At 41.1% G+C, this 22,049-nt stretch overlaps 2 protein-coding genes across 3 annotated transcripts in view; one reads left to right on the top strand and one right to left on the bottom strand.

The window, feature by feature from the left end:
• Positions 1–22,049, bottom strand: part of PI4KA (phosphatidylinositol 4-kinase alpha) — a 193,216-nt gene that overhangs the window by 80,164 nt on the left and 91,003 nt on the right. For both annotated transcript variants that reach the window (XM_077461622.1, XM_077461623.1), the window contains exons 19-23: positions 16,233–16,283; positions 5,933–6,041; positions 2,321–2,457; positions 1,184–1,317; positions 998–1,080 (exon numbers count right to left, since the gene is read on the bottom strand). In XM_077461622.1, the coding sequence (XP_077317748.1) occupies positions 998–1,080; positions 1,184–1,317; positions 2,321–2,457; positions 5,933–6,041; positions 16,233–16,283 (514 nt within the window). The remainder of the gene's footprint in view (positions 1–997; positions 1,081–1,183; positions 1,318–2,320; positions 2,458–5,932; positions 6,042–16,232; positions 16,284–22,049) is intronic.
• Positions 8,826–14,168, top strand: SERPIND1 (serpin family D member 1). Its single transcript, XM_077461621.1, has 5 exons — positions 8,826–8,989; positions 9,172–10,063; positions 10,926–11,199; positions 12,472–12,616; positions 13,578–14,168. Exons 2-5 carry the CDS (start codon positions 9,220–9,222, stop codon positions 13,767–13,769), a joined length of 1,455 nt encoding a protein of 484 aa, XP_077317747.1. The 5' UTR covers positions 8,826–8,989; positions 9,172–9,219; the 3' UTR covers positions 13,770–14,168.

Below are 22,049 nucleotides of genomic sequence, written 5' to 3'. Positions count from 1 at the left end.
AATGGTTTGGCAGCTACAGACCCTTTTATGCCCATTCCACTCCCTCCCCATATAATCTCCAACATGTCTCTCGAGTGACCAGTTTATTAGCCCCTTATCCTGCACAACTGCACGTTAACCACCTTCATCTCCTTCGGGCCACTGTAAGTGACCTGTATATTAACTCCCTCACCTCTTCCTCTCTCTATGTATGACCCGTACAATAGTGTATCTTGTGCACCATTACCAAGCTGCATGATTAACCCCCCTTAATGTTTATGTTATTTTCAAAATACTGTAGCAAAAAATTAGATCAGCTTGGGTTATCTACTTTCCAAAAAGGGATAATTTGGGCCATTTTCACACATTCCTGAGATTTCAATAGAAAGTAAGGAAAACCTTTTTTTGGTATTTTTTTCCTTTTTATCATAAAAATAAATAAATAAAAAACTCAACAGTTAGTAAATACCACCAAAAGAAAGCTCAATCTGTCTCAAAAAAAATAATATAAAATAAATTTGTGTACAAAGCTGCATGAAGTAAGGCTCCTTTCACACAGTGCAGACGCTGGCAGTATATCCACCTGCTCAGCAGGGGATCTCTCCACTGATCCCTGCTGAGCAGGTGGAGGACGGGTCTGTGTCCGCTTTGCTGCTGCAGAGCAGACACAGACAAAGCCCGCTGTTCTCTATGGGGCGGTCTGTTTTTAGCGAACTGGATTTGATGTCGGAGGATCCAACACACTAGAGAAGAATGGTGGTTCCAATCGGGTGTCCCTGAAATACTGATAGGGGGGCCTGATCAAAATATCTGTGTGAAAGGGGCCTATCAGTCAATGTTTCAAATTGTTTCAAAATGAAAAATGGCCTGGCAATGAGAGGGTATCTGAATCTATGACGAACAGCAAAAGGTGTAACCAACTTCAATGCAACACAAATGAATGTCATAGCTACTATATAGGTCAATTTGAGTTATGCAAAGCAAAGATTAATTCATATCAAATAAAATCAACTCTCACCTGATTTGTCTTTCTGAATTGCTTTATCTTCAAAGTAAAAGAACATAACCTGGAAACGGTCCTTATCGGTGGAGTGCAAGACCCTACCAGGCAGGAAATGATTTCAGATTAAATATAAATAAAAGAAATCAGGTTTAACATGTGAGCAAAAGCAAAACTTCTGTGGATGTATGTTGGTGTGCTCACCTCATATGCTCCAGCCGATACACAGAGAGCAGGTAAGTGGACATGGCAAAGTCTAGTTTGTTGATATTTTGGCATACTTCTGGGGCTGGATCCAGCAGATTAATAATAGTGCTCCTTAGCTCATTTAGCTCTGCCTGCATGTAAAATATCAAAATCCATACAATTGTTTTGTACACAACACAGTAAGGCTCCATGCACACTAGCTTATTTATTTTCTACCTCTAGAACTAAATAGTGTTATCCTGTATGTCCATGCATACTATTGTAGGCTAGAAGCATTTTTCTAAGAGCAGAAAAAGAAGCTTTTTTTGGGGCGTTTCTGGGAGCAATTTGCCAACAGAGAAAAAGCTGACAGCTCCTAGATGCTCCTAAACGCTGTAAACCGCTGCTAAGCACCGGTTTTCAGTTTTCTTTTGTTTTCTTAGCCATTGGCCCGCCGGCGCCCTTAACGACCAGTGAATAGTAGGTTGTTAAGGGGCAAGCCAGCTGCCGCATCCTTAACAACGGATGACTCATCAGCTGTTGGCGGGGCTCCCCGCTGTATGCAAACAAAACAATTGCCAGCAATAAAAATTTGCTGGAAATAAAACAGTTTGGGGTGCCCCCAATCCATACCAGGCCCTGTTGGGTCTGGTATGGATTTTAAGGGGAACCCCACACACAAACAACAAACAAAAAAACACAGTATGGGCCCCCCAAAATCCATACCATTATCCGAGCATGCAGGAAAGGGAGGGGGGCGAGCGTGCTCTCCCTCTCCATGCCTTAACATGGGGGTTCTTCGGGCAGGAGGGCTGGTATGGATTGGGGGGGGGGGGGGAATTCCTTCGCTCTTTTTTTCTCTCAAATGTTATTACCAGCAATTGTTTTGCCCACTGACAGCTGATGAGTCATTCAGTGGGAAGGACGTGGTGGCTGGCTTGTCAGGCCTGCTCCTTAACAACCCGCTATTCACTGGTTAAGGACGCAGTCAGTCACCTGCTCCTTAATAAAAATGCTACTAGTCCTAAACACTTTTAAAAACGCTGGCAAAAAAAAACTAAACATTAGAATTTTTTATCCAGCATGGTTTTGTTGGTTTTTGAGCATCTAGTGTTAATGAAGACTTAATATTAAAAATTGGAAAAAAATGCTCACAGATGTTACAGTGTCATTCTTCATTGCGGAGTTGTACTGCAGGACAGACCGCAAAGGTTCCTTACTGGGAAAAGTCAGCAAAGGAGATTTAGTTGCTATTTCACAGACTCCCTCATACCACTCTTCAGGCCACAGACCTGCAAAATAAAATAACTTGGTTGATGAGATTTAGAACTGTACACAAAAACGGAGACAAACTCAACAAGACACCAGTTAAAAGTCAGTTCCAAGAGATATAGCAAGCACTACAATGATGGTATGTCTAAAAAGGTGTGCTAACTTTTGCGGCATATATTCTTTGCAATTTGGCAGATTAGAGCAAGTGCATACTAGTAAACAGGCATTTTTTTAATGTGTTTTTCTGCCCTGCCCTCTTCTCTTTCCTACCTTTACCTATCTGATCCTTAGTTTTCCTTTATTTAGCCCTGGTTCACATTGATCCTACTTTGAAATCGCGCTACTTCACTACGATTTCAAAGTAGCAGGTCAGCGCAATTTTAGGTGCTACTTGGCTGACATCTGTGCCACTTCATGCACAAAGGTCTATGCAAGTCGCACCTGAAATAGCAAAAATAGTGCAGGAACCTTTTTTTCAAATCGCGCAACACCGCAAAGTCAGAGTCGCACTGATTTGAACGTTTTAATCGCAGACAATAGGGTGCGACTTGTCATGTGATTTGGAACTGTCAAATCGCATGGCAAGTTGCAACAGTGTGAACAGGGGCTCATTTAATAATTATTTAATAATAAGTCTAACTAAATCTTAAGTTATCTAGTCCACATATAACTGCTGGACACCATGCTGTGCTTAGCCTATATTTATCTAAGCATTGTGCTTCTGTATAGTCATGTCTATTATTTTCCTGTTACTCGGTGGTCAGAATCATTCCCATTCCCTTGGGGAGATGTACCTCCATTGCTGCCCCAACAACACAAAAGTTTTGCGGGAATTGCACTGGGACATTTGTTCATAATCTGCTTACTCGGTTAGTAAAAGTGCTTAAAATTGCGGTGTCCCTGTTAGAGACTCCCCCCTCAGTTCCTGTTCTTGGGAATCTTCTGAATAAGGTTATAGAAAAAGAAAAAAAAAAAACACACAACATGAGGGGTTCTTAACTTTCCTTACTCAATCTAAAACTCACAAACATTTTGGATGAACTAAGGTTCGGCTGTGAGACATGGCGAGCAGACAGGCTTTGACTGCAGAAGAGACATAAGTCTTTTCTGCAATAAAATGCTCCTACCTGCCTGCTTCCTGTCTTCTCCGGCACTGTAAACCAAGCTGCACATGCGCAGCTCAGCTTACAGTGCCATGCCAGTCTAAGTGTCGAGATGACTGGCATGGCTGTCAGTCATCTCAACACTGGTCCTGTGCATGAGCAGGAGTGACCTCATTCTGTGCCGCCAAATGAAGAAGCCTGAAGACTGGCTCTCAGATGATGCCGACTCTGGCAAGGGACTGTTGGATAGATAAGTGTTGACCCTTCAGTTTCGGTTTAATATTCTAATGTTGTGAATACTTTGTGTAATCTGAAAATGTAGAAAACCATACAAAAAAATGGACTGTGCAGTATTATGTGGTACAATTCGGTAGCAAGATCAGATCCACGAAGACCAGACAAAAGTTTTTGCAACAAGAAAAGAGTAAGCCACTAAAATAGAATAAAAAAACGAATTCACAGAAATTGGGCGTGTTATTACAGGGCCATGCCACTGAAGCCTTGGCCTGCAAAACAGCTTTCACAAATCAAGGGCTTTTTCAGCGTCCCTTATTTTGGAGACTGGCTAAATACTGTATGTAGCCCGTAGGCTGTAACTATAAATATATACACTGTCTTGGGAGGAAGCTATTTTACCAGCTGCAGCCATGATCCTTGTATCAAAGTTTTCAGTCAGCGACCAGATCTCATGTAAAAGTGATCCAAGCGGCTCTACAGCCACCCAATCACTTTAACAGAGCTTGGAAAGGCCACCCCCGCCTACCGTTTCTAGGCTCTCTAGTCCCATCAGGGAGCCCACGACCAATGAAAGTGGTCAGGTTGGCTGAGAACAGAGGAGAAGGAGGAACAGCCATATCTCACCTATGACAAATAAAGCCGGAAGTGACATGTATTACATCACTTCCAGTTTTGGTTCTTGGTTTACTTGCGGTTACCGGTATCGGTCGCTGCCCAAACTATCACAAGGGATTTTGTTCATCCCTTGTGACAGTAATAAAGTAAAAAAAATAAAATAAAAAAAAATAAATAAATAAATAAATAAATAAAGAGGAAAAAGCGTCAAAATGCATTGAAATTAAATAAATAATACCAAAAAAAATGTATGTTCCCCCACCTCCCTGTGCTCACATGCACTTGTGCATGTAGCTCCGACACGCATATGTTAACAGTGATTGCACCACACATTTGAGGTATCGCCACAAGCGTCAAAGTGAGAGCAATAATTCTAGCACCAGAGCTTACTTTTTACGCTAAACTGGTAACCTGTGAAGGCTTTAAAAGCATCGCCTTTGGAGATTTTTAGGTACCATCGTTTTTCACCATTTCAAAGGAGTAAAAAATTTAAAATATATTGGTATCTATTTACTCAGCATAACATAATATTTTAACAAAAATATGCTATGTTATGTTGTATTTGCATGCATTAAAATGCATTAAACTGTATTTTCCTAGAAAAAAAAAATTTTTTTTTTCATGTTTGGGATTCTAAGTAATTTCAGGCATGAGCCACAAAGGCAAATATCATCCAACAGATCTAGCATTTCTTTAATTTAGAATATGAAATAAGAGGATTTAGTTGACTAAGAAAAACAATCACGCATACAACAAAACCTAGCCTGTAAATAAGCCTAGAGAAAAGCTGTTACGCCCCATACACACTATCAGATTTTCTGCTGATTTTTTCCTTCAGATTTACCAAAACCATATAATATGAGGTTAAACTGTAGGAGTTTCAATTTGTATGCAATCAGGCAGGCCCTTTGCACTACATGGAGTTGGCAAATCTGAAGAAAAAAATCAGCAGAAAATCTGATAGTGTGTAAGGGGCTTTAGAGAGATCCAGGTGTAGATGATCTTATGCCTTGTACACACAATAGGAATTTTAGTCGGAAAAAGCTCTGATGGTTTTCCCGACGGAATTCAGACGGGATTTCGCTCAAGCTGTCTTGCATACACACGGTTACACCAAGTTTCGACCGTCAAGAACGTGGTGACATACAACACGTATGACGGGACTAGGAAAAGGAAGTTCAATAGCCAGTAGCCAATAGCTTCCGTCTCGTAGTTGAATCTGAGCATGCGTGGGTTTTTGCTCATTGGAATTGCATACACACGATTTCCGATAGAAACTTTTTCCTTCGGAAAAATTGAGAACCTGCACTCAATCTTTTGCTGGTGGAAATTCGGCCAGCAAAATTCAGATGGAGCATACACACGGATACATTTTCCGACAAAAAGCTCTCATCGTTCTTTTACTGGACGAAATTTCGATCGTGTTTACACGGCATTAGAAGGTGAAAAGCAAAAGGAAGAATGAAGGAAATATCTTTGGCATTTATTCAAAACCAATATTACCAAAAACAGTGAGAACCTGTATGTAGCTATAATTTACCTGATCCCTCCACTGCAAAGCCCATAAGAACAGAATATAACCAGAAGTCTCTGAAGAGCTTCTGTAGACGTGGCTTGGCCTCTTTAATGGGTTGTAGTCTTCGAGTTAGCTGGAAATCAAGTGCACAAAAAATAAATGTATATCATTACATAATGGTGAATCAAATACCAGTTACAGAACATACAATGCAATCATACTTCTTTACATGTATTACAAAATTACACCTTAACATCAGTCTAGGGCAGGGGTGCCCAACCTTTTAGAGCGAGGGCCACTTAAGTGACTTGGTAACCAGTTACGGGCCACAATGAGCGAAGCGGGGGGATGACAGATCCGTGTCCACTCTGCATATGCAGAGCAGACAGGGACACAGCCTGCTACACTCTATGGGCCCTCTGATCTGATCCGCCCAGACTTTGTTTAAATCTGCAGCTCCATGGAGACTAAATGGAGGGTCCGATTGGGATCGGACTAATCATTTGAAAGGGGCCTAAGGCTGCTTTCAGCCTGATGCGCTGCAGTGCAACTGTGGCTTTCCTGTGGGATAGCTGCACTTTGCCATAGAATTCTAGTATATCCTGCAGGTGTGGTGCGCTTTATTAAAGCCCACCAAAACTCCTGCTTTCAGGAGTTTTGGGGGGCTTTTAGAAAGCACACCAAACCCACAGGTAATAACAGAAGTCTATGGCTCAGTGCAGGTAACCCACAGGTGCACCTGTGGAGCAGTTTGAAAGCAGCCCAGTAACCACTGCAGAAGAGATGTGTCCATATATACACTGCGATTTTAGAATATAAACTGACCTTTAATAATAATCTGCCATTTAGGAATCTTCCTTGCTACAGATATTGCCAGCACTTGCTGTCCCAGGCGGAATGCAGTTGGTATCACTATCTGTGACACAAGCCGGCCCTATACAGGAAGCATCAACTAACGCAGTTCTGCTCCCTCCTCTGCCAGTTCCATTTAGAACACTGATGCTCTGGGATGGTGGGTCGGGAACCCGCAATCTGGGCTTGCCGACCCACTATCCCAGAGCAGGAGGTCAGGGGCCACACCAGAGGGGTTGGGCACCCCTGGTCTATGGTATATCTAGACCATCTTTCCAGCCCGTGTTGAAACATGGCTCTTCTTGCAATATGATAAATTGGAAGTCTCAATAGAAAGCACAGCTGAACGATTTCATAGGTGCTTTGGTAGCGTGCCTACTATATTACATTATTGCATTCCACCGTCAAAATTAAAGCCATAAAATCTTTGTCAGGGAATCGCTAAAGCTGGCCATAGTCAGTTCGAATCAAGTATGGGCGGGCTAAATGTACCCAAGTTGATCGATTAATCGACTTGGGTATAACCAGCCTGTTGGATTTTACATGCAAATATAGGTAGCGGATGTTATAGCAGTTACCAATACTTTCTGTGTTCTCACAGGGAGAACACAACTGCTCCACGGGATAGATTCCCCCATCAACACGGTTTGTGTTGATGGGGGAATCGAGCGATTTTCTTTCCTGTAACCCGTCTATGGTTGGTGGGCTTAAGACTTCCAGTTTTGCATACAGAAGGAGGACATGGGAGATGATGCTGAATAGTGCAACAAAGGGACCCAAAACAACAGAGTGGAGGGCAGCTACAGAAGGAATTTTAATCCTTTGTTTACTTCATAGATCTATACTGGGCCAGTTCATTAGACAAAAAAAATATATTGGGGCGTGTTGTGACATCGTGTTTACAAAATATTTTAATTAAGATAGATACACTACCATCCCCTCACTACCTCCTTGAGGTTTTAGTCCCCATTTATCATTGGGTAAAAATAATGAAGCAATATGGTTACTTACATTCGACATTTTCAGAAAAAAATAAAAACATGTCGTGTTTAATCTCTATGACTCGCAGAAGCCCTGGTCTAACCTAATGCACACCTGTTGGCTATTTGATAGTTAACTTATCAAGTTTTTGTTGTAGGAGTTATTAAACAAGTACAGTGGGGATGGAAAATATTCAGACCCCCTAAAATTTTTCACTCTGTTATATTGCAGTCATTTGCTAAAAGCATTTAAGTTCATTTTTTTCCTCATTAATGTACACATAGCACCCCATATTGACAGAAAAACACAGAATAGGTGACATTTTTGCAGATTTATTAAAAAATAAAAACTGAAATCTCACATGATCCTAAGTATTCAGACCCTCTGCTGTGACCTTCTCCAGAGTGCTCAGGACCTCAGACTGGGCTGAAGGTATACCTTCCAACAAGACAATGACCCTAAGCACACAGCCAAAATAACGAAAAAGTGGCTTCACAACAACTCTGAGACTGTTCTTGAATGGCACAGCCAGAGCCCTGACTTAAACCCAATAGAGCATCTCTGGAGAGACCTAAAAATGGCTCCCCACCAATGTTTACCATCCAACCTGACAGAACTGGAGAGGATTTGCAAGGAGGAATGGCAGAGGATCCCCAAATCCAGGTGTGAAAAACTTTTTTCATCTTTCCCAAAAAGACTCATGGCTGTATTAGATCAAAAGGGTGTTTCTACTAAATACTGAGCAAAGGGTTTTTCTTTTTTAATACATCTGTACAAATGTCAACAATTCTGTTTTCTGTCAATATGGGGTGCTGTGTGTACATTAATGAGGAAAAAAAAAAAGAACTTAAATGATTTTAGCAAATGGCTGCAATATAACAGAGAGTGAATACTTTCAGTCCCCACTGGAGATAATAATAGTTGCAAATTAGGATAGAATATATAAGATTTAGCATGAAACAAAAAAATAATATTTAATTCAGTAACATATTTCCTGCACAGACAGAATGCTAATGCCAAGCCATTTGTTATTTTGTAGTGGTCTGCTGAATGCAGGAAATAAAGAAGGGGTGGGTAGCAGGGAGGGAACCAGGGGGCCCAGCAGAAGGAAAGGACTTTGGCTGACCAAGCATTTCTCTGTCTGTTTGAAGTATGCTGTTTACTCTGTGGGCGACAAAGGTTATGTTTTAGCTCTTTTTAGTGCATTTAACATATTCTAGGACTAGGAATAGTCACCAGGGCTGTCAGGTAAGGACACTTTTCAGAAATCATGTTTGATATAAGATATCATGTTTGATATAAGCGAATAGGATGCATAATTCAATGTTTACTATACTGTTGCTATGCTATCATTCATTACCATTTTACATCTGCAAACAGCAAAATGCAGCTCAGTCCGCTTCTCTAACTTTTATATTCCTCTTATACAGCTGACTCTGGTGTTCCTTTAAAAAATCCTAAACTCAGTGGTTTCCAAAATGAATCTCCTCTACTTTACCACAAGTTTGCTACTAATTTCTACAGCATTATGTGGTGTTAAAGACCTAAGTGATCATTATGAGAGCAGAAATAGAGCTGTGGGAGCACGAAGTGTTTCAACCCAAAATGCAGAAAGCCTACAGGATGACACCGTGACCAACGACCTTATTCCTGAAGGAGATGATGAAGAGGACTATCTGGATTTTGACAAAATACTTGAAGAGGACGATTATACAGACATCATTGATGTTCTTCCAGAGATCAAGAGTACTGAAAAAATACCAGGGAATATATATGAACTTTTCCCAGGAAAAACAAGGATTCAAAGGCTGAATATAATCAATGCCAATTTTGGCTTTGATCTTTATCGATCCATAAAAGAAACAACAAATGCAACAGAAAACATCCTATTAGCACCAGTTGGTGTATCTACAGCACTGGCTACAGTGTTACTGGGTACAAAAGGGCAGTCTCAGAGCCAAATTCTATCTACTTTAGGCTTCAAGGATTTCATTAATGCTAGTTCAAAATATGAAATCTTCACAGTTCATGAAGTCTTTCGTAAGTTAACTCATAGACTCTTCCGCAGAAACTTTGGCTATACCTTAAGAGCAGTTAGTGACCTCTACATAGAAAAAGACTTTGCCATTAGGGAGGACTTTCAGAATAACTTGAAAAACTACTACTTTGCAGAGGCACAGATTGGCGACTTTGAAGATAAAGCATTCCTCAGTAAGATCAACCAACGCATTCACAAGCTCACCAAAGGTCTGATTAAAGAAGCACTCTCAAACCTAAGCCCAGATCTTCTGTTGTTACTTGTAAACTGTATCTACTTCAAAGGTAAGAATTTTTAGTAGCTGACTAATTAAGTTTATGCATTATATTAGCACATTTTAGTGTGGGAGATATAGCCAGCTGGCTATATTAGGTATAAACACAGTTAATTATATAAGAATCAACATCAAAACCATGCTGCTACCTAATATACTTTGGAATTTCAGGAAAGGGTGAAATGGGTACTAGGTTAAAATACCCCTGTAAATACCCCTGTAATGAGAGCAATATGCAAACTGTCAATGCAGATCTCCTTTTGAAAATCATAGTTACCTGGCTGTTTGTGGCTTCAAAATTTTTAGTCATTCACCCAGAATAAAGCTGGATCAAAATTCCATCCATCTCTGGCCATTCCTGCTTGAGAGAATCTAATGATTAGCTTCTCTCAAACGAGACAGTTGAAAAACTTTAATTCTGCAAGCACATGCAACCAATAAGCTGCAGCACTGATCAGTGTATTCCAACAGCGGAGGAGTCCCAGCTGTCAGAATACAATAGCACAGTGGAGAGGATTTCTCCATGCACTCTGAATGTGTGGATGGGGGATGATGCATCTATGGCCAGCCCAAGCACACAGGTAAAGAAATCAGAGCAAAACCATACTTCCCGATTCTGCATACTTATTCTAGGTCAAGGATGAAAAAAAGTATACAGAATCAGCATGGATATCAGGTAAATAGCAATTTTAGAACGGAAGGTCAACAAGACAGTTTATGTGTGCTCTTAAAAGGTTATACAAGTCCTTGAACATAGTCCATGGTGATGCAATGCAGCTGTTATTTTCACAATTATAGTATATATGAAATGTAAATCTTGCATATATATGAATGGCATACAGATGAACAAACTTTTTTTTCTTCTTTAATAGGAACTTGGGAAAATAAGTTTCCAGCAGAGTATACCCATAATGCAAATTTTCGTGTGAGTGACAAAGAATTTGTGAAAGTGCCCATGATGAAGACCAAGGGAAACTTCTTAGTAGCTGTGGATTCTGAGCTGGACTGTGATGTTCTGCAGCTGCCATATGTTGGCAACATCAGCATGCTAATAGCTATGCCACATAAACTGTCTGGCATGAAACTCCTTGAGAAGCAGCTCAATTCACGTGTGGTAGAAAAATGGCAGAAAATTATGACAAACAGGTAAGCCTGTAAAAAGCTATTAAAATTATGCATCAGCAAAGTTGTTCATTATTTTGCTGCAGGACACCATCCTGACATCTAAAGATGGCCATACACTGATGGAATTTTTTTGTTCAAGCTGTAGGCTGATTGAAAAAAATCTAAGAGATTCCTTCATCTATGTTTTACAGCACAGATGGATGAATCCCTCAGCCAGACTATTGTATTCTGACAGCCGATGCATGCAGCCCTCAGAATACTTGAACAGCAGCTGCATCTGATCAGTCAACAATTTTACACACAGGTTCCTCAACTTTTCACTCAAGAGGTCAGGTGTGACAGTGCCGACAAGGTCACTCATGAATCAAATCTGAAAATTGTATGGCCAGTTTAAAGTGGTATTAGGCCCAAAAGCAAATATTTAACTGCAGCTTACCAACCGCATGTGGTGGCCACAATAGTTATCTTTTTTTTAGGTCCGTTCCTTTATTTTCAACTGGTGATCCAGCCAGTAAGTCTGTCCTGCAGATGTAGCAGCTAGGGGGTTGGTGCAAACCATTTACCACTAAGAGGGGTGCTTACAATAATCAGCTTTCATCTATGTAAAACCTTTATCCCAAAGAACAAAATGGCTGCTGTAACTGCTCAGAAGGTGTTAGCGGGAGCTTAGCTTTGTTTTGTTTAGTGCATCTAAATCTGCTAATACATCCAAATCTACCTTCCACCAGACTGACAATGCAGTTCATCCAAAAGGTGTGTCTGTTGCTCCATCATCCAGAGTGTAGGAACACTAATATAGGAGTTGTGTAACTGGCTGGATCACAAGGGGGAAAAGCCTAAAATTGGAAAATCAATGCAGCTACACCTGCTAATGATTGGTAAGCTGCAATACATTACATTATTAGTTTTGGCTTTACTACTGCTTTACAGCATCCTCATAAAACAAATCTGCTTCTGTACACCTCAAGTTTACCAAGAGCTCTAATTATACTTATGTTAAAGTCATTGACTTGTGGCCTTAATGGTTGGTGGCCTTTCCATTGGGATGAATGAAGAATAAAGAAATAGAGCCTAGCTGAGAGGCTCTCTGTGGAGAGGCTGTGCAGGACCCAGCAGCCACAGAGTGAAGACCGCTCAGGGCAGTGGATAGGTACGTTTAATACCTGGGGGTACTAAAAGTACAGTTATCCTTTAATATTTGCCTATCAGTTTACAAGAACATTATTTTTATATATATATTTTAGGTTACATGACAAAATTAAGCTATTGTAATCATTTTATATTTGTTCCCAGGACAAGGGATATTTATCTTCCTCGCTTCAAGCTGGAAAAAAACTATAACTTAAAGGATGTTCTCAGCAACATGGGAGTGAAGGATGTGTTCACCGCCAAGGCAGACTTCTCAGGCATTACTAATGAAGTTATCAACATTGGCCTGGTTAGTCTCTTTAGCTTCTCAGACATATGCTTTTTACAATGCAGATTATTTAAAAAATAAAAAAATTAAAAAAATAATAATATATATCATATGCATCAAAGAAGAACTGTCTGCGTTGCCCATCACAACAGTTAGCATTTACTATTACTGGTCAAACTCAGTCCAATTTTTGTGTGTGCCATCATCTCATTTTTTGCTGTAGTTGCTGCCGTCTACAGTTTAATTAGCGTTTAAAAAAAAAAAAAAACACCCCTTCACTAGAGGGCAAGAACACAGGGGGAGATTTGCTAAAGCTGGTGCATTTAGAATCTGGTCGAGCTGTACATGGTAGCCAATCAGCTTTTAACCTCAGCTTGTTCAATTAAGCATGGGCAAGAAACTGGAAGCAGGTTGATTTCTATGCAGAAGTGAGCCTGATTTTGTACTCTCCAGCTTTGTAAATAAACCCCACAGATAAATAGAGATTAAAAGTCTCTAATTTGATATTTTGTCTCAAACATGTCAATTATTGCTTGTATAGTAACTACTTTACTACATAGTTGGTGTCAGTAACAAGGTGGTGTAATTTCTAGCCAAAGCTTCAATTTACATGGCAGTTCCTATTTCATTATTTGTTTAGAAGATTGCAAATCTTCTAAAGAAAATCCAGAAGAAAAGCATATAGTAATAGCTACAAACAGAGAATAAAAAGGTAAGGTAAAAATGTTTGTCCTAAACAGCATATGTTTAAAAGCTAGAACAGGTCACATGAACTAGCTAGCAATAGCTTTTACTATATAGTTATCTACACAATTTGATTACGGCATTGCAGCATGCTGGAACATACTATAAGCTTGTGTTAATTGGCTTTTGTTCACATCAGAACAAAATGCAGGTTAGAATCCCTAAAATAATTAATGTCATGTTGTAACTTTGTCCAGAGTGCTTTTTTAACTGTTCGCTCTAACAAACTACTTTGCAGTTTCAACAACAAGGCAGCATCACCGTGAACGAAGAGGGAACACAAGCTGCTAGTCTTACTACCGTGGGCTTCACGCCACTTTCCATACAGACACGCTTCATTGTGGACCGTCCCTTCCTTTTTTTCATCTATGAACATCGCACCAATTGCCTTATTTTCTGTGGAAGAGTGTCCAACCCCACCAAGTCTTGAACTGGTGTCACAACTAAGCACTGGGCTTTATAATTTTACTATTTATGTAACTGAGAAGGGCAACTACATACGAAATGCCTACTCAGCATGCTCATTAGACAAAAAAGTGTAAAATAGTCTTTATGAGGAACAGTACATACAGAATTACCGATACAGCTGCTAGAACTTTCACCTTTGTCAAAATGTATAATGACCTTAAAAATTTAGAATTCAAATTGTATTTGCTCAAGTGCCATATGTAAAAACAGATTTGTCACTTTGCAATATAGACCTGTTTATAAGAGACACTTGTTTGCAAGAAAGCCATGCTGTTTATTATATTTTTGTGAACTATACCATGTGAAGTGTTCAAAACAGTTTTCCAAACTCTGCTAATGAATAATAAACGTCTTCAATCTAGGCGTTTGTCAACTTAATGTGGAATAAGTCTTTTAACAGCAAGTTAGAAGGGGAATTGTCTAAAATCAACATAGAAAGACTGTTTCTGAATAGCGAACGGTTTGGGCTGGGATATTTTTGAACTGCTGGGTTTATGCAACCTTGATAAATATTTGCTCTGTTTCTACCAGTGTAACCATTGACCCTACGTCAAGTGTCCTCTGAGCTCTTAAACTGAATAGTTGCAAAATAGTTGAGTATACAGCGTTAAAATGCATAAACTCAATTACCTTTTATTATAAGAATCTGTCCCGTGTAATTCCTCTTTTTTTTTTTTTTTTCTAAACATTGATTTGTTACCCTGAAGAAACCAACATAATTCCAAAAGGGGATTATAAGACAAAACAACTACCAGTATATTGAAACAAGATGGTAAAAAGTGAAGGAAAAAGGGGGAAAATACTTATGGACCACTCTTAGTTTGACATCTATTTACCAGAAACAAGAATTATTCCATTAATTTAAGTTTGCAGTTCCTAAGAAAAGAAACATCTATGAGTATCCTTCAGGAGAATAAAGCTCCTAATATTCCCAGTTTCTCTCGTTTTTATTCTCAGTTTAAAATAATGGTCCGTAAATGACACTTTTAGGCAATGTGGACACCTAGACTGCATTTGCCCAGTTTCATGACATTCATTTGGCCAGCATCACAATGACGGGCCAATAGGAATGTTGGAGAGGAGGTAGGCCAACTCTTGACACTGTCAGAAGTGCTGTTATTTATGAATTACGCTAATTTATATGAGATTAATGTGAGCATATACTGGCTTCCAAGCAATTTTAGTAGTACAACTGGTGTATCTGTGAGCTTTGGTACAATGACGTGCATTCATGTTGTCTGCAGTTGCTGCAAATAATTTTGCACTTGGGCTTCAAAATGGTGAACAAACATGTAAGGCAGGGATATGCAATTAGTGGACCTCCAGCTGTTGCAAAACTACAAGTCCCATCATGCCTCTGCCTCTGGGTGTCATGCTTGTGGCTGTCAGTCTTGCTATGCCTCATGGGACTTGTAGTTCTGCAACAGCTGGAGGTCCGCTAACTGCATATCCCTGATGTAAAGGGTTTGATCCATTTTTGGCATTTTATTTTAACCAGGTTTGGCAGTTTGGGCTTGAAAATAAACATTTAGTGGAATGGATTTGTATGCCCAACTAATAATCTGCAAAATGGGTACCTTATGATTCACATCACACAAGTATATTGATATTAATTGTAAATGCATCTTCAGGGGCAGTTTCAAATCACAGAAGCAGCATTTAATAAGGACATGCAGGGAGCAATATGATAAAAATGGAGTTGATAAAAATGGTTTCTAGGGAGCAATGGAGTTGAGGTTTATGTTCATTTTTGGATAGCAAATGTTGCAAAGGGTTACTCTTTATAGTTTTTATTTCTGTATCCCCACTGAGGAGAACCATCATCTTTTTCCTAGTAGCCATTGTATCCAGAACAGAATGTGAGGGAGAATTTTGATACGTCATCAGAACAGAAATAGAAGATAAGCCTTCCAAAGGGGACATCTGTTGCAGTAACAGCTGTTAAAAAGTGGATTTTCCTCACTTAAGAGACATTTCTCTGATTTTCATAGTGTCTACTAGACAAAAGTGAAGGGGCTAAAGAAGGGAAGAAAATCCTGACAGTGCCTGATTCATTCCTACGAGTCAGTCACACTATAAGGGACCGGTGGAATTCACTGCTACAGCTACCCATAGGAATGAATAGGGCCACAAAATACAAGCATAATATAAAGAGGGTCTGGCCAGGAATTTGAGAGAGTGGAATGTGATCAGGCAGAATGGTGAAAATTATCTCAGATGGGCTGCATTCAAGAGGTTAGGGGAATTTATTAAAGGGTAACTTCACTAGAGGTAAATACACCACTTATTGATAAAGAATTGCTGCTATAAAAGAGTAACCTAATACAAAACAGAAACCCACTGTCACATATGACAGACATGTAAATCTTTTACCTTTAAACACCCCAAAACGTTTCTCATAAGTACTGTGCTCAGCAATACTCACCACAGCAATGACAGGAATTAGGACTCCAAGGTTTCCCGCACTACTAGATGCCTGTTGCAAAACAAAGAAAAAATAAATTTGAGAAAATATGATTTTCTTGTTTGAAAAGGATGAAGGTTGCATCAAGACAAGTTATATAACAGATTCCATAAACTGTAGTTCTGTATTGGAATACATGAAATCTTTAATTTCAGTTTGCATGCCTTTGATGGTTTGAAGAGACAGTTATACTAAATTTAGTTAAGCGTACTTGAACACCGCTATCCTCCAAGTTATCCTAAAATATTTTGCAAATGCTGTTCTAGGCAAGATCTATTGCTTAAAGTAAGCAGATGGAGCATTGAAAGCTTGGACTGAGTTCAGCATTCTGCAAATGCTGGTCTCAGGAGCGCGCCCGCAAGCTAACCCCCTGGAAAGGGCTTCTCCCAGGGGGTTTGCGGATGTGAGGAGGAGCCGCCGGGGGACCCCAGAAGACGATGATCGGGGCCACACTATGTAAAATGAACTGCACAGTGGAGGCAAGTATAAATTTTTTTTTTTTTTTTTTTTTAACAGAGGGATTCCAAAACCCTTTAAGTTTGGGTAAAAATAGGATTTTTAAAACAGCTTACCTGTAAAATCCTTTTCTTTGATGTGCATCAGGGGACACAGAGCCATAGTAATAACTATATGGTTTAGATCAGCGTATCAGGTGCTGGACACTGGCACGCCCCTTATGGCTTGAACTTCCCCTATATAGCCCCTCCCATTACTGGGAGTCCTCAGTTTTGTAGCCAAGTAATCAAAGTGTATAAGAGGAAGGGAGGGACCTCTGTGTCCCCTGATGTACACTAAAGAAAAGGATTTTTACAGGTAAGCTGTTTTAAAAATCCTATTTTCTTTTCTTACATCGGGGGACACAGAGCCATAGTAATAACTATGTGGGATATCCCATAGCAATGGCAACTGAAGGGGGGGCGACAGAATGAAGGAAATAGGAGGCCAGAGGACTCATACTGCAGCCTGTAGTGTATGCTGTGCCCAAAAACTCAATATCCTCATGACCTTTAACATCGATTTGATAAAATCGGATTAAACGTCTGCACCGAAGACCAATTTGTGGTCTTACAGATCTGAGCCATAGAGGCCTGATGATGTACAACCCAAGAGGCGCTAATCGCCCAGGATAAGTGTGCTCTTAATATGAAGGAAGAATTTTCTTCTTTAAGCTGAAGCTTGATCAATCACTTGACAAACCCACCTGGAATATAGTGGATCTTGACGCTGCCTGTCCATATCTTGGACCCTCTGGTAGTACAAACAAAACCTGTGTTTTGCAAACCTGAGCGGTTGCCTTTAACTAGATTATGGTCGCTACATCAAGAGACTGTAGCGTTTTCTCTTCCCCAGATTAAGGCTTTAAGGGAGAAAGAAGGAAGAATAATATCTTGGTTTAAAATGAAAACCTGTTACAACGTTTGGTAAGAATTCAGGATGAGGACATCAAACCACCTCATCCTTAAGCATGATGAAATATGGCTCTTACAAAGACAGAGCCGTTAGTTCCGATACTCTTCTAGCAGAAGAAATGGCAAGCAAAAAAGATTATCTTTCTTGTCAAAGAACCAAGAGAATTTCTCATAAGGTTCAAATGGCTGATTCAGCAAACCCAAAAAGACCAATTTTAAATCCTAAGGATTTAACGGTGCCTTGATAGGGGAATAAACTTTGTTACCCCCTGAATAAGCTGCGCACCGAGAGTGGGAAGCAAGAGTCCATAGGAAAAGACATCGACGCGGTCTGGATCTGACTCTTGATAAAAGTCAAGGCCAGCTTCATTTCAGATCCCATATGCAGGAATTCTGCCTATTGACATACTTCCTGGGGTGCCAACCCCTGGATCCATACCAAGAAACCTATGCCTTCCAGATTCTATGGCAAGTGATTCTGGAAGCCGGCTTCCTGGCATTAGTCAAAGTAGACACTACTGAAGGAGATCACCCACGATCTTTTATAGAGTGGGATTCAACAGTCAAACCTGTTAAACTCCTTGTCCGTAAAGTAGGATGAAATACCGGACCTTGTGCAAGAAGGTCTGGCTATAATGGCAGAGTCCAAAGGACTTCTACTGCCCTTTTTATGATTTCGATAAATTAAGATCTTCTGGGACCCGGCTGGGGCCACCAGAATCACCTCCTTCTGTTCCTGCTTAATCCTGCGGGGAAGGCGTAGACGTAGCAGAGCTGGAGGAAATGCATAGATCAATGAGAATTGATCCCCTGGGAAGACTAATGCATCTGTTCCGCCTGCTAGCGGATCCTTTGTTTGACATAAAAGTTGTCAACCTTATTAATGAATCTGGACGCAAATATGTCTATGTCCGGAGTACCCCATCTGACATATTGCTAGGAAGATGTCGGGGTGAAGAGATCATTCTCCTGGAAATAATTGTTGGCATCTCAAGAAGTACGCCTGAAATATTAAAATTGACAATAGGCAAGGAGTGTTGTGTTCTGCCAAAGCTAGAACATTATTCACCTCTTTTTTGGGCTGCAGGACTTCTCGTGCCTCCCCTGGTGATCAATGTAAGCCACCGCCGTGGCTCTGTCAGACTGAATCCTGTCAGGACAGTCCCACAATCTGACCGCCAAGATTCTATGGCCAGATGTACTGCCTGAAACTTCCAACAAAGTTGATAGGCAAGGTCCTCTAACCTGGACCATGTCCCCTGGACAGATTCTTCTTCCAGGGCTACTCCCCAGCCTAGAAGGCTGGCATCTGTTAACACCTTACAGGATAAAGATTTTCCCTCCTGCTGGATAACAACCACCAATTTAGGCTCTGACCTATGTTGGGAGCCAAGCATATTGGAAACACCAAGGCCTGAATCCTCTTTATTCCAGACCGGCAGGATGGTGTCTTGAAGCAGTCTTTGAATAAAACTGCGCATGCGCATCTCCCTGAAGGAGGCCACCATTTCCCCTATAAATCTCCTGCAGCCGAATGAAGGAATTTTCTTTTATCCTGATAAGTTGAATTAGCCCTACAATGGAACTGATTCACGTCTGCGGTAAGAATACCTTCTTCTGTATGGTATCTATAACCAGCCCCCAAGTAACCTCCTTGATAGTTTTAAGGAGAATCTTCGTAGGCTGAACATCCAACCTAGAGATTTCAGATATCTACAGCTGAGATCAGACTCTGTTTTTAGACCTGAGACTGAATGATCTATTAAAAGTAGATCCCTTTAATAGACTAGGACCGTTATGCCTTAAGTCCTTAACCTGGCTAAAGGAGGTGGCAGAATCTTTCAGAACACTCGTATTGCTGTGGCTAAACTGGATGGCAGTGCCACGATTGAAAAAATTATTTTATGTTTCAAACCGCAGAAATTTCTGGTAAGTGGTAAACTTTGGCACATGGAGATATGCAACTCCCCTCCTTGCAAGAGGGACACAGCCGATCGAATTATGAAAGGATCGGATGTTTAAGTGCCGATTCAGATCTACGAGATCTAGAATGGGTCTTACCTCTGTTTGGCTCTGAGTGCCAAAAAAAACCCTGTTCCACTAAGGGAATCTCTGATATCACCGACTGGGATAACAGCTGATCCAGAGGCCAGAAACAGAGACTTCTATTCTTTCCTTTTCTTTTTTTCCTCTCTGGAAACTTATTAGTATTCCTTGAGGAGACGGACACTCTTGCATAAAGACTGCTGCATCAGCAGCCCCAAGGACCCCACAGGCAGCACCCAAACAGGACCCAAACCCCGGGCCCTCAGATCGAAGCCGACTGGACCAACCGGGCTCTTGAAACTCTAGATGAAGAAAATCTCAGAAATTCCTCTGCTCTTAACATTGTTCCTGCCAGACTTTGAAAATCGCTGGACCTTTCCCCTCACCTGAAGGAGTGGGGGTGCTCAGTCATGAGAAGGCCTTAGCATTCTGCTTCATTGACTTTCTGCCCCCAAGATCCTGGTGCTGTCCCTGGGAACTAAGGCATAGAAGAGGCTGCACAATTAAAGGAGAACTGTCTGAACCTCCTTTTACTGGTAAAGAGAGCTTTACCCCTTTTGGATGTACTTATCCATTCTAAATAGTCGTAAGGGTTTTCACCTGGTGCTTCGGCGGATTAATATTTCAGCCCCGGACCTCTGCAAAAATGCACTAGTCCAAGTATAAGCCATAGGGCTTAAACGATCAAGTCCTTCATAGCATCTGTGTATGAAATACACCAGCCCCTTGCCGGGCCTGCTGATCAGGAAAAACGTTCCGGTATCTCACACCTGTTGCTTAAACGCTTGGAGTCCATATTCCAATGCATTGGTGCGACTCAAAATGTGTTCCACCAAAATAGTGGAGCAGACGTTAAAGGGTTAACGTTAAGGGTTTTGAAGACATCTCGTCTTCAAAAGGAAAATCCAACCTTAACTTGATGGATCCTTTAACATCAGTGCATAATCCACTGGACATGCGAGTCTTCTCACTGAGGTGATTGCAGCATTAATAGCTGGAACCCCCCATTTCTTTCATAGAAATGTTCCCATTCAGAATACAGAACTATGCATGAATTGAAAAACCATCCCCAGGTGGGGGAGGTTCAAATGAATCCTATTAGAGGTAGATACCTCAAGAGCCTTTGCTGCAGGCAACAAAGGGGTTAAGTAAGGGAGTAGACAAACACCTGACTTGTGCGGCTCCTCCCTCCCATTTAGAATCCTCCGAAGAGGAAAAATAAGCATCTTCCAATATTTGGGAAGATCTACCTGATCCCCAGCCTCCTGCACCTCAACAAAAGGGCCCAGAGGACTCGATGGGAATCTGCTATGTTTAGTCCTACTATGGAGAGACATCATAGAAATAATCTTTTAAATGGTAGAAGAAAAAATCTGTTTGTATGAAATACACAGGGACAGAAGTGTTCTACCCTTGACGGCTCATCTGACTGGCCGTATTTCTCTTTTTACCTCTCAGGGGAGGAAGACATTCTTTTGGAAGGTGTCAAAAGGAAAATGCCTGTGTCACCAAACCTGACCAGCAACCACTCTGCTCTGTCCCTCCACCGCCAGGCAGCAGCTCCTCTTGCAGAGCTCTAAACTACTTCCTCCACGTGTGGCCGGCATCTGACGCAGATTAGCCACCCCCCCTTCCTCTTTCAACAGGGAAGTGTGTGACCAACGACATCATGATGGGCGGCGGGGGGGTAAATCCTCCGCCTGACGAGCGGCCGCGACCTGCCCAAAAAAGTCTCTTTTTTTTTATTTAAGAAAAAAGAGGTAGCTGGCTGGCATTTAAAGGATAAAAAAACACCAAACTGGGGGCCCAGGAAGTGATCAGAACCCCCTTCATACCTGAGGGTCTGAGCTGGCTTGAACAGAGAGGAGATTGGAGCTTCTGCTGTTTCCAGCGTCAGAATGGTGAGTTCTCAATACAGCCTCCAGTGGTGACACAGACATGACATGACAACACAATACATGGGACGAGAGATTCCTGAGAAAATCACCCCTACCTTTCCTCGCAGCAGGGTTTATCAGAGATAAAAAACCCAATCTTCGCCCTTCACGGTAGGCTTCGAGACCTTGACCAATACTGGACCTGTGGGAAGACCCTGCCAGTAAACTTTTATTGGCTTCACTACCAAAAAGTACTGTATCCCAGGGCCCAGCTTTAAAAGCATTCGCAAGCAAAACCTTGTGTCTTAGGATGACGATGCCCGGGTACCATTCATTTAGTCCATTACGGAGACATCAGAAAGGATCCGGTCAGGGTGGCTGGCTCTCATCAAAGGATTACTGCCCGTGGAGCTCAGTACACACATCCTTACATGTGCCCAACACAT

This window comes from Lithobates pipiens, unplaced genomic scaffold (genome assembly GCF_037356315.1).
Source record: "Lithobates pipiens isolate NorthernLeopardFrog02 unplaced genomic scaffold, aLitPip1_a1.2 Scaffold_3, whole genome shotgun sequence".
Classification (NCBI taxonomy): domain Eukaryota; kingdom Metazoa; phylum Chordata; class Amphibia; order Anura; family Ranidae; genus Lithobates; species Lithobates pipiens.
This window is presented reverse-complemented; position numbering and strand designations above follow the sequence as displayed.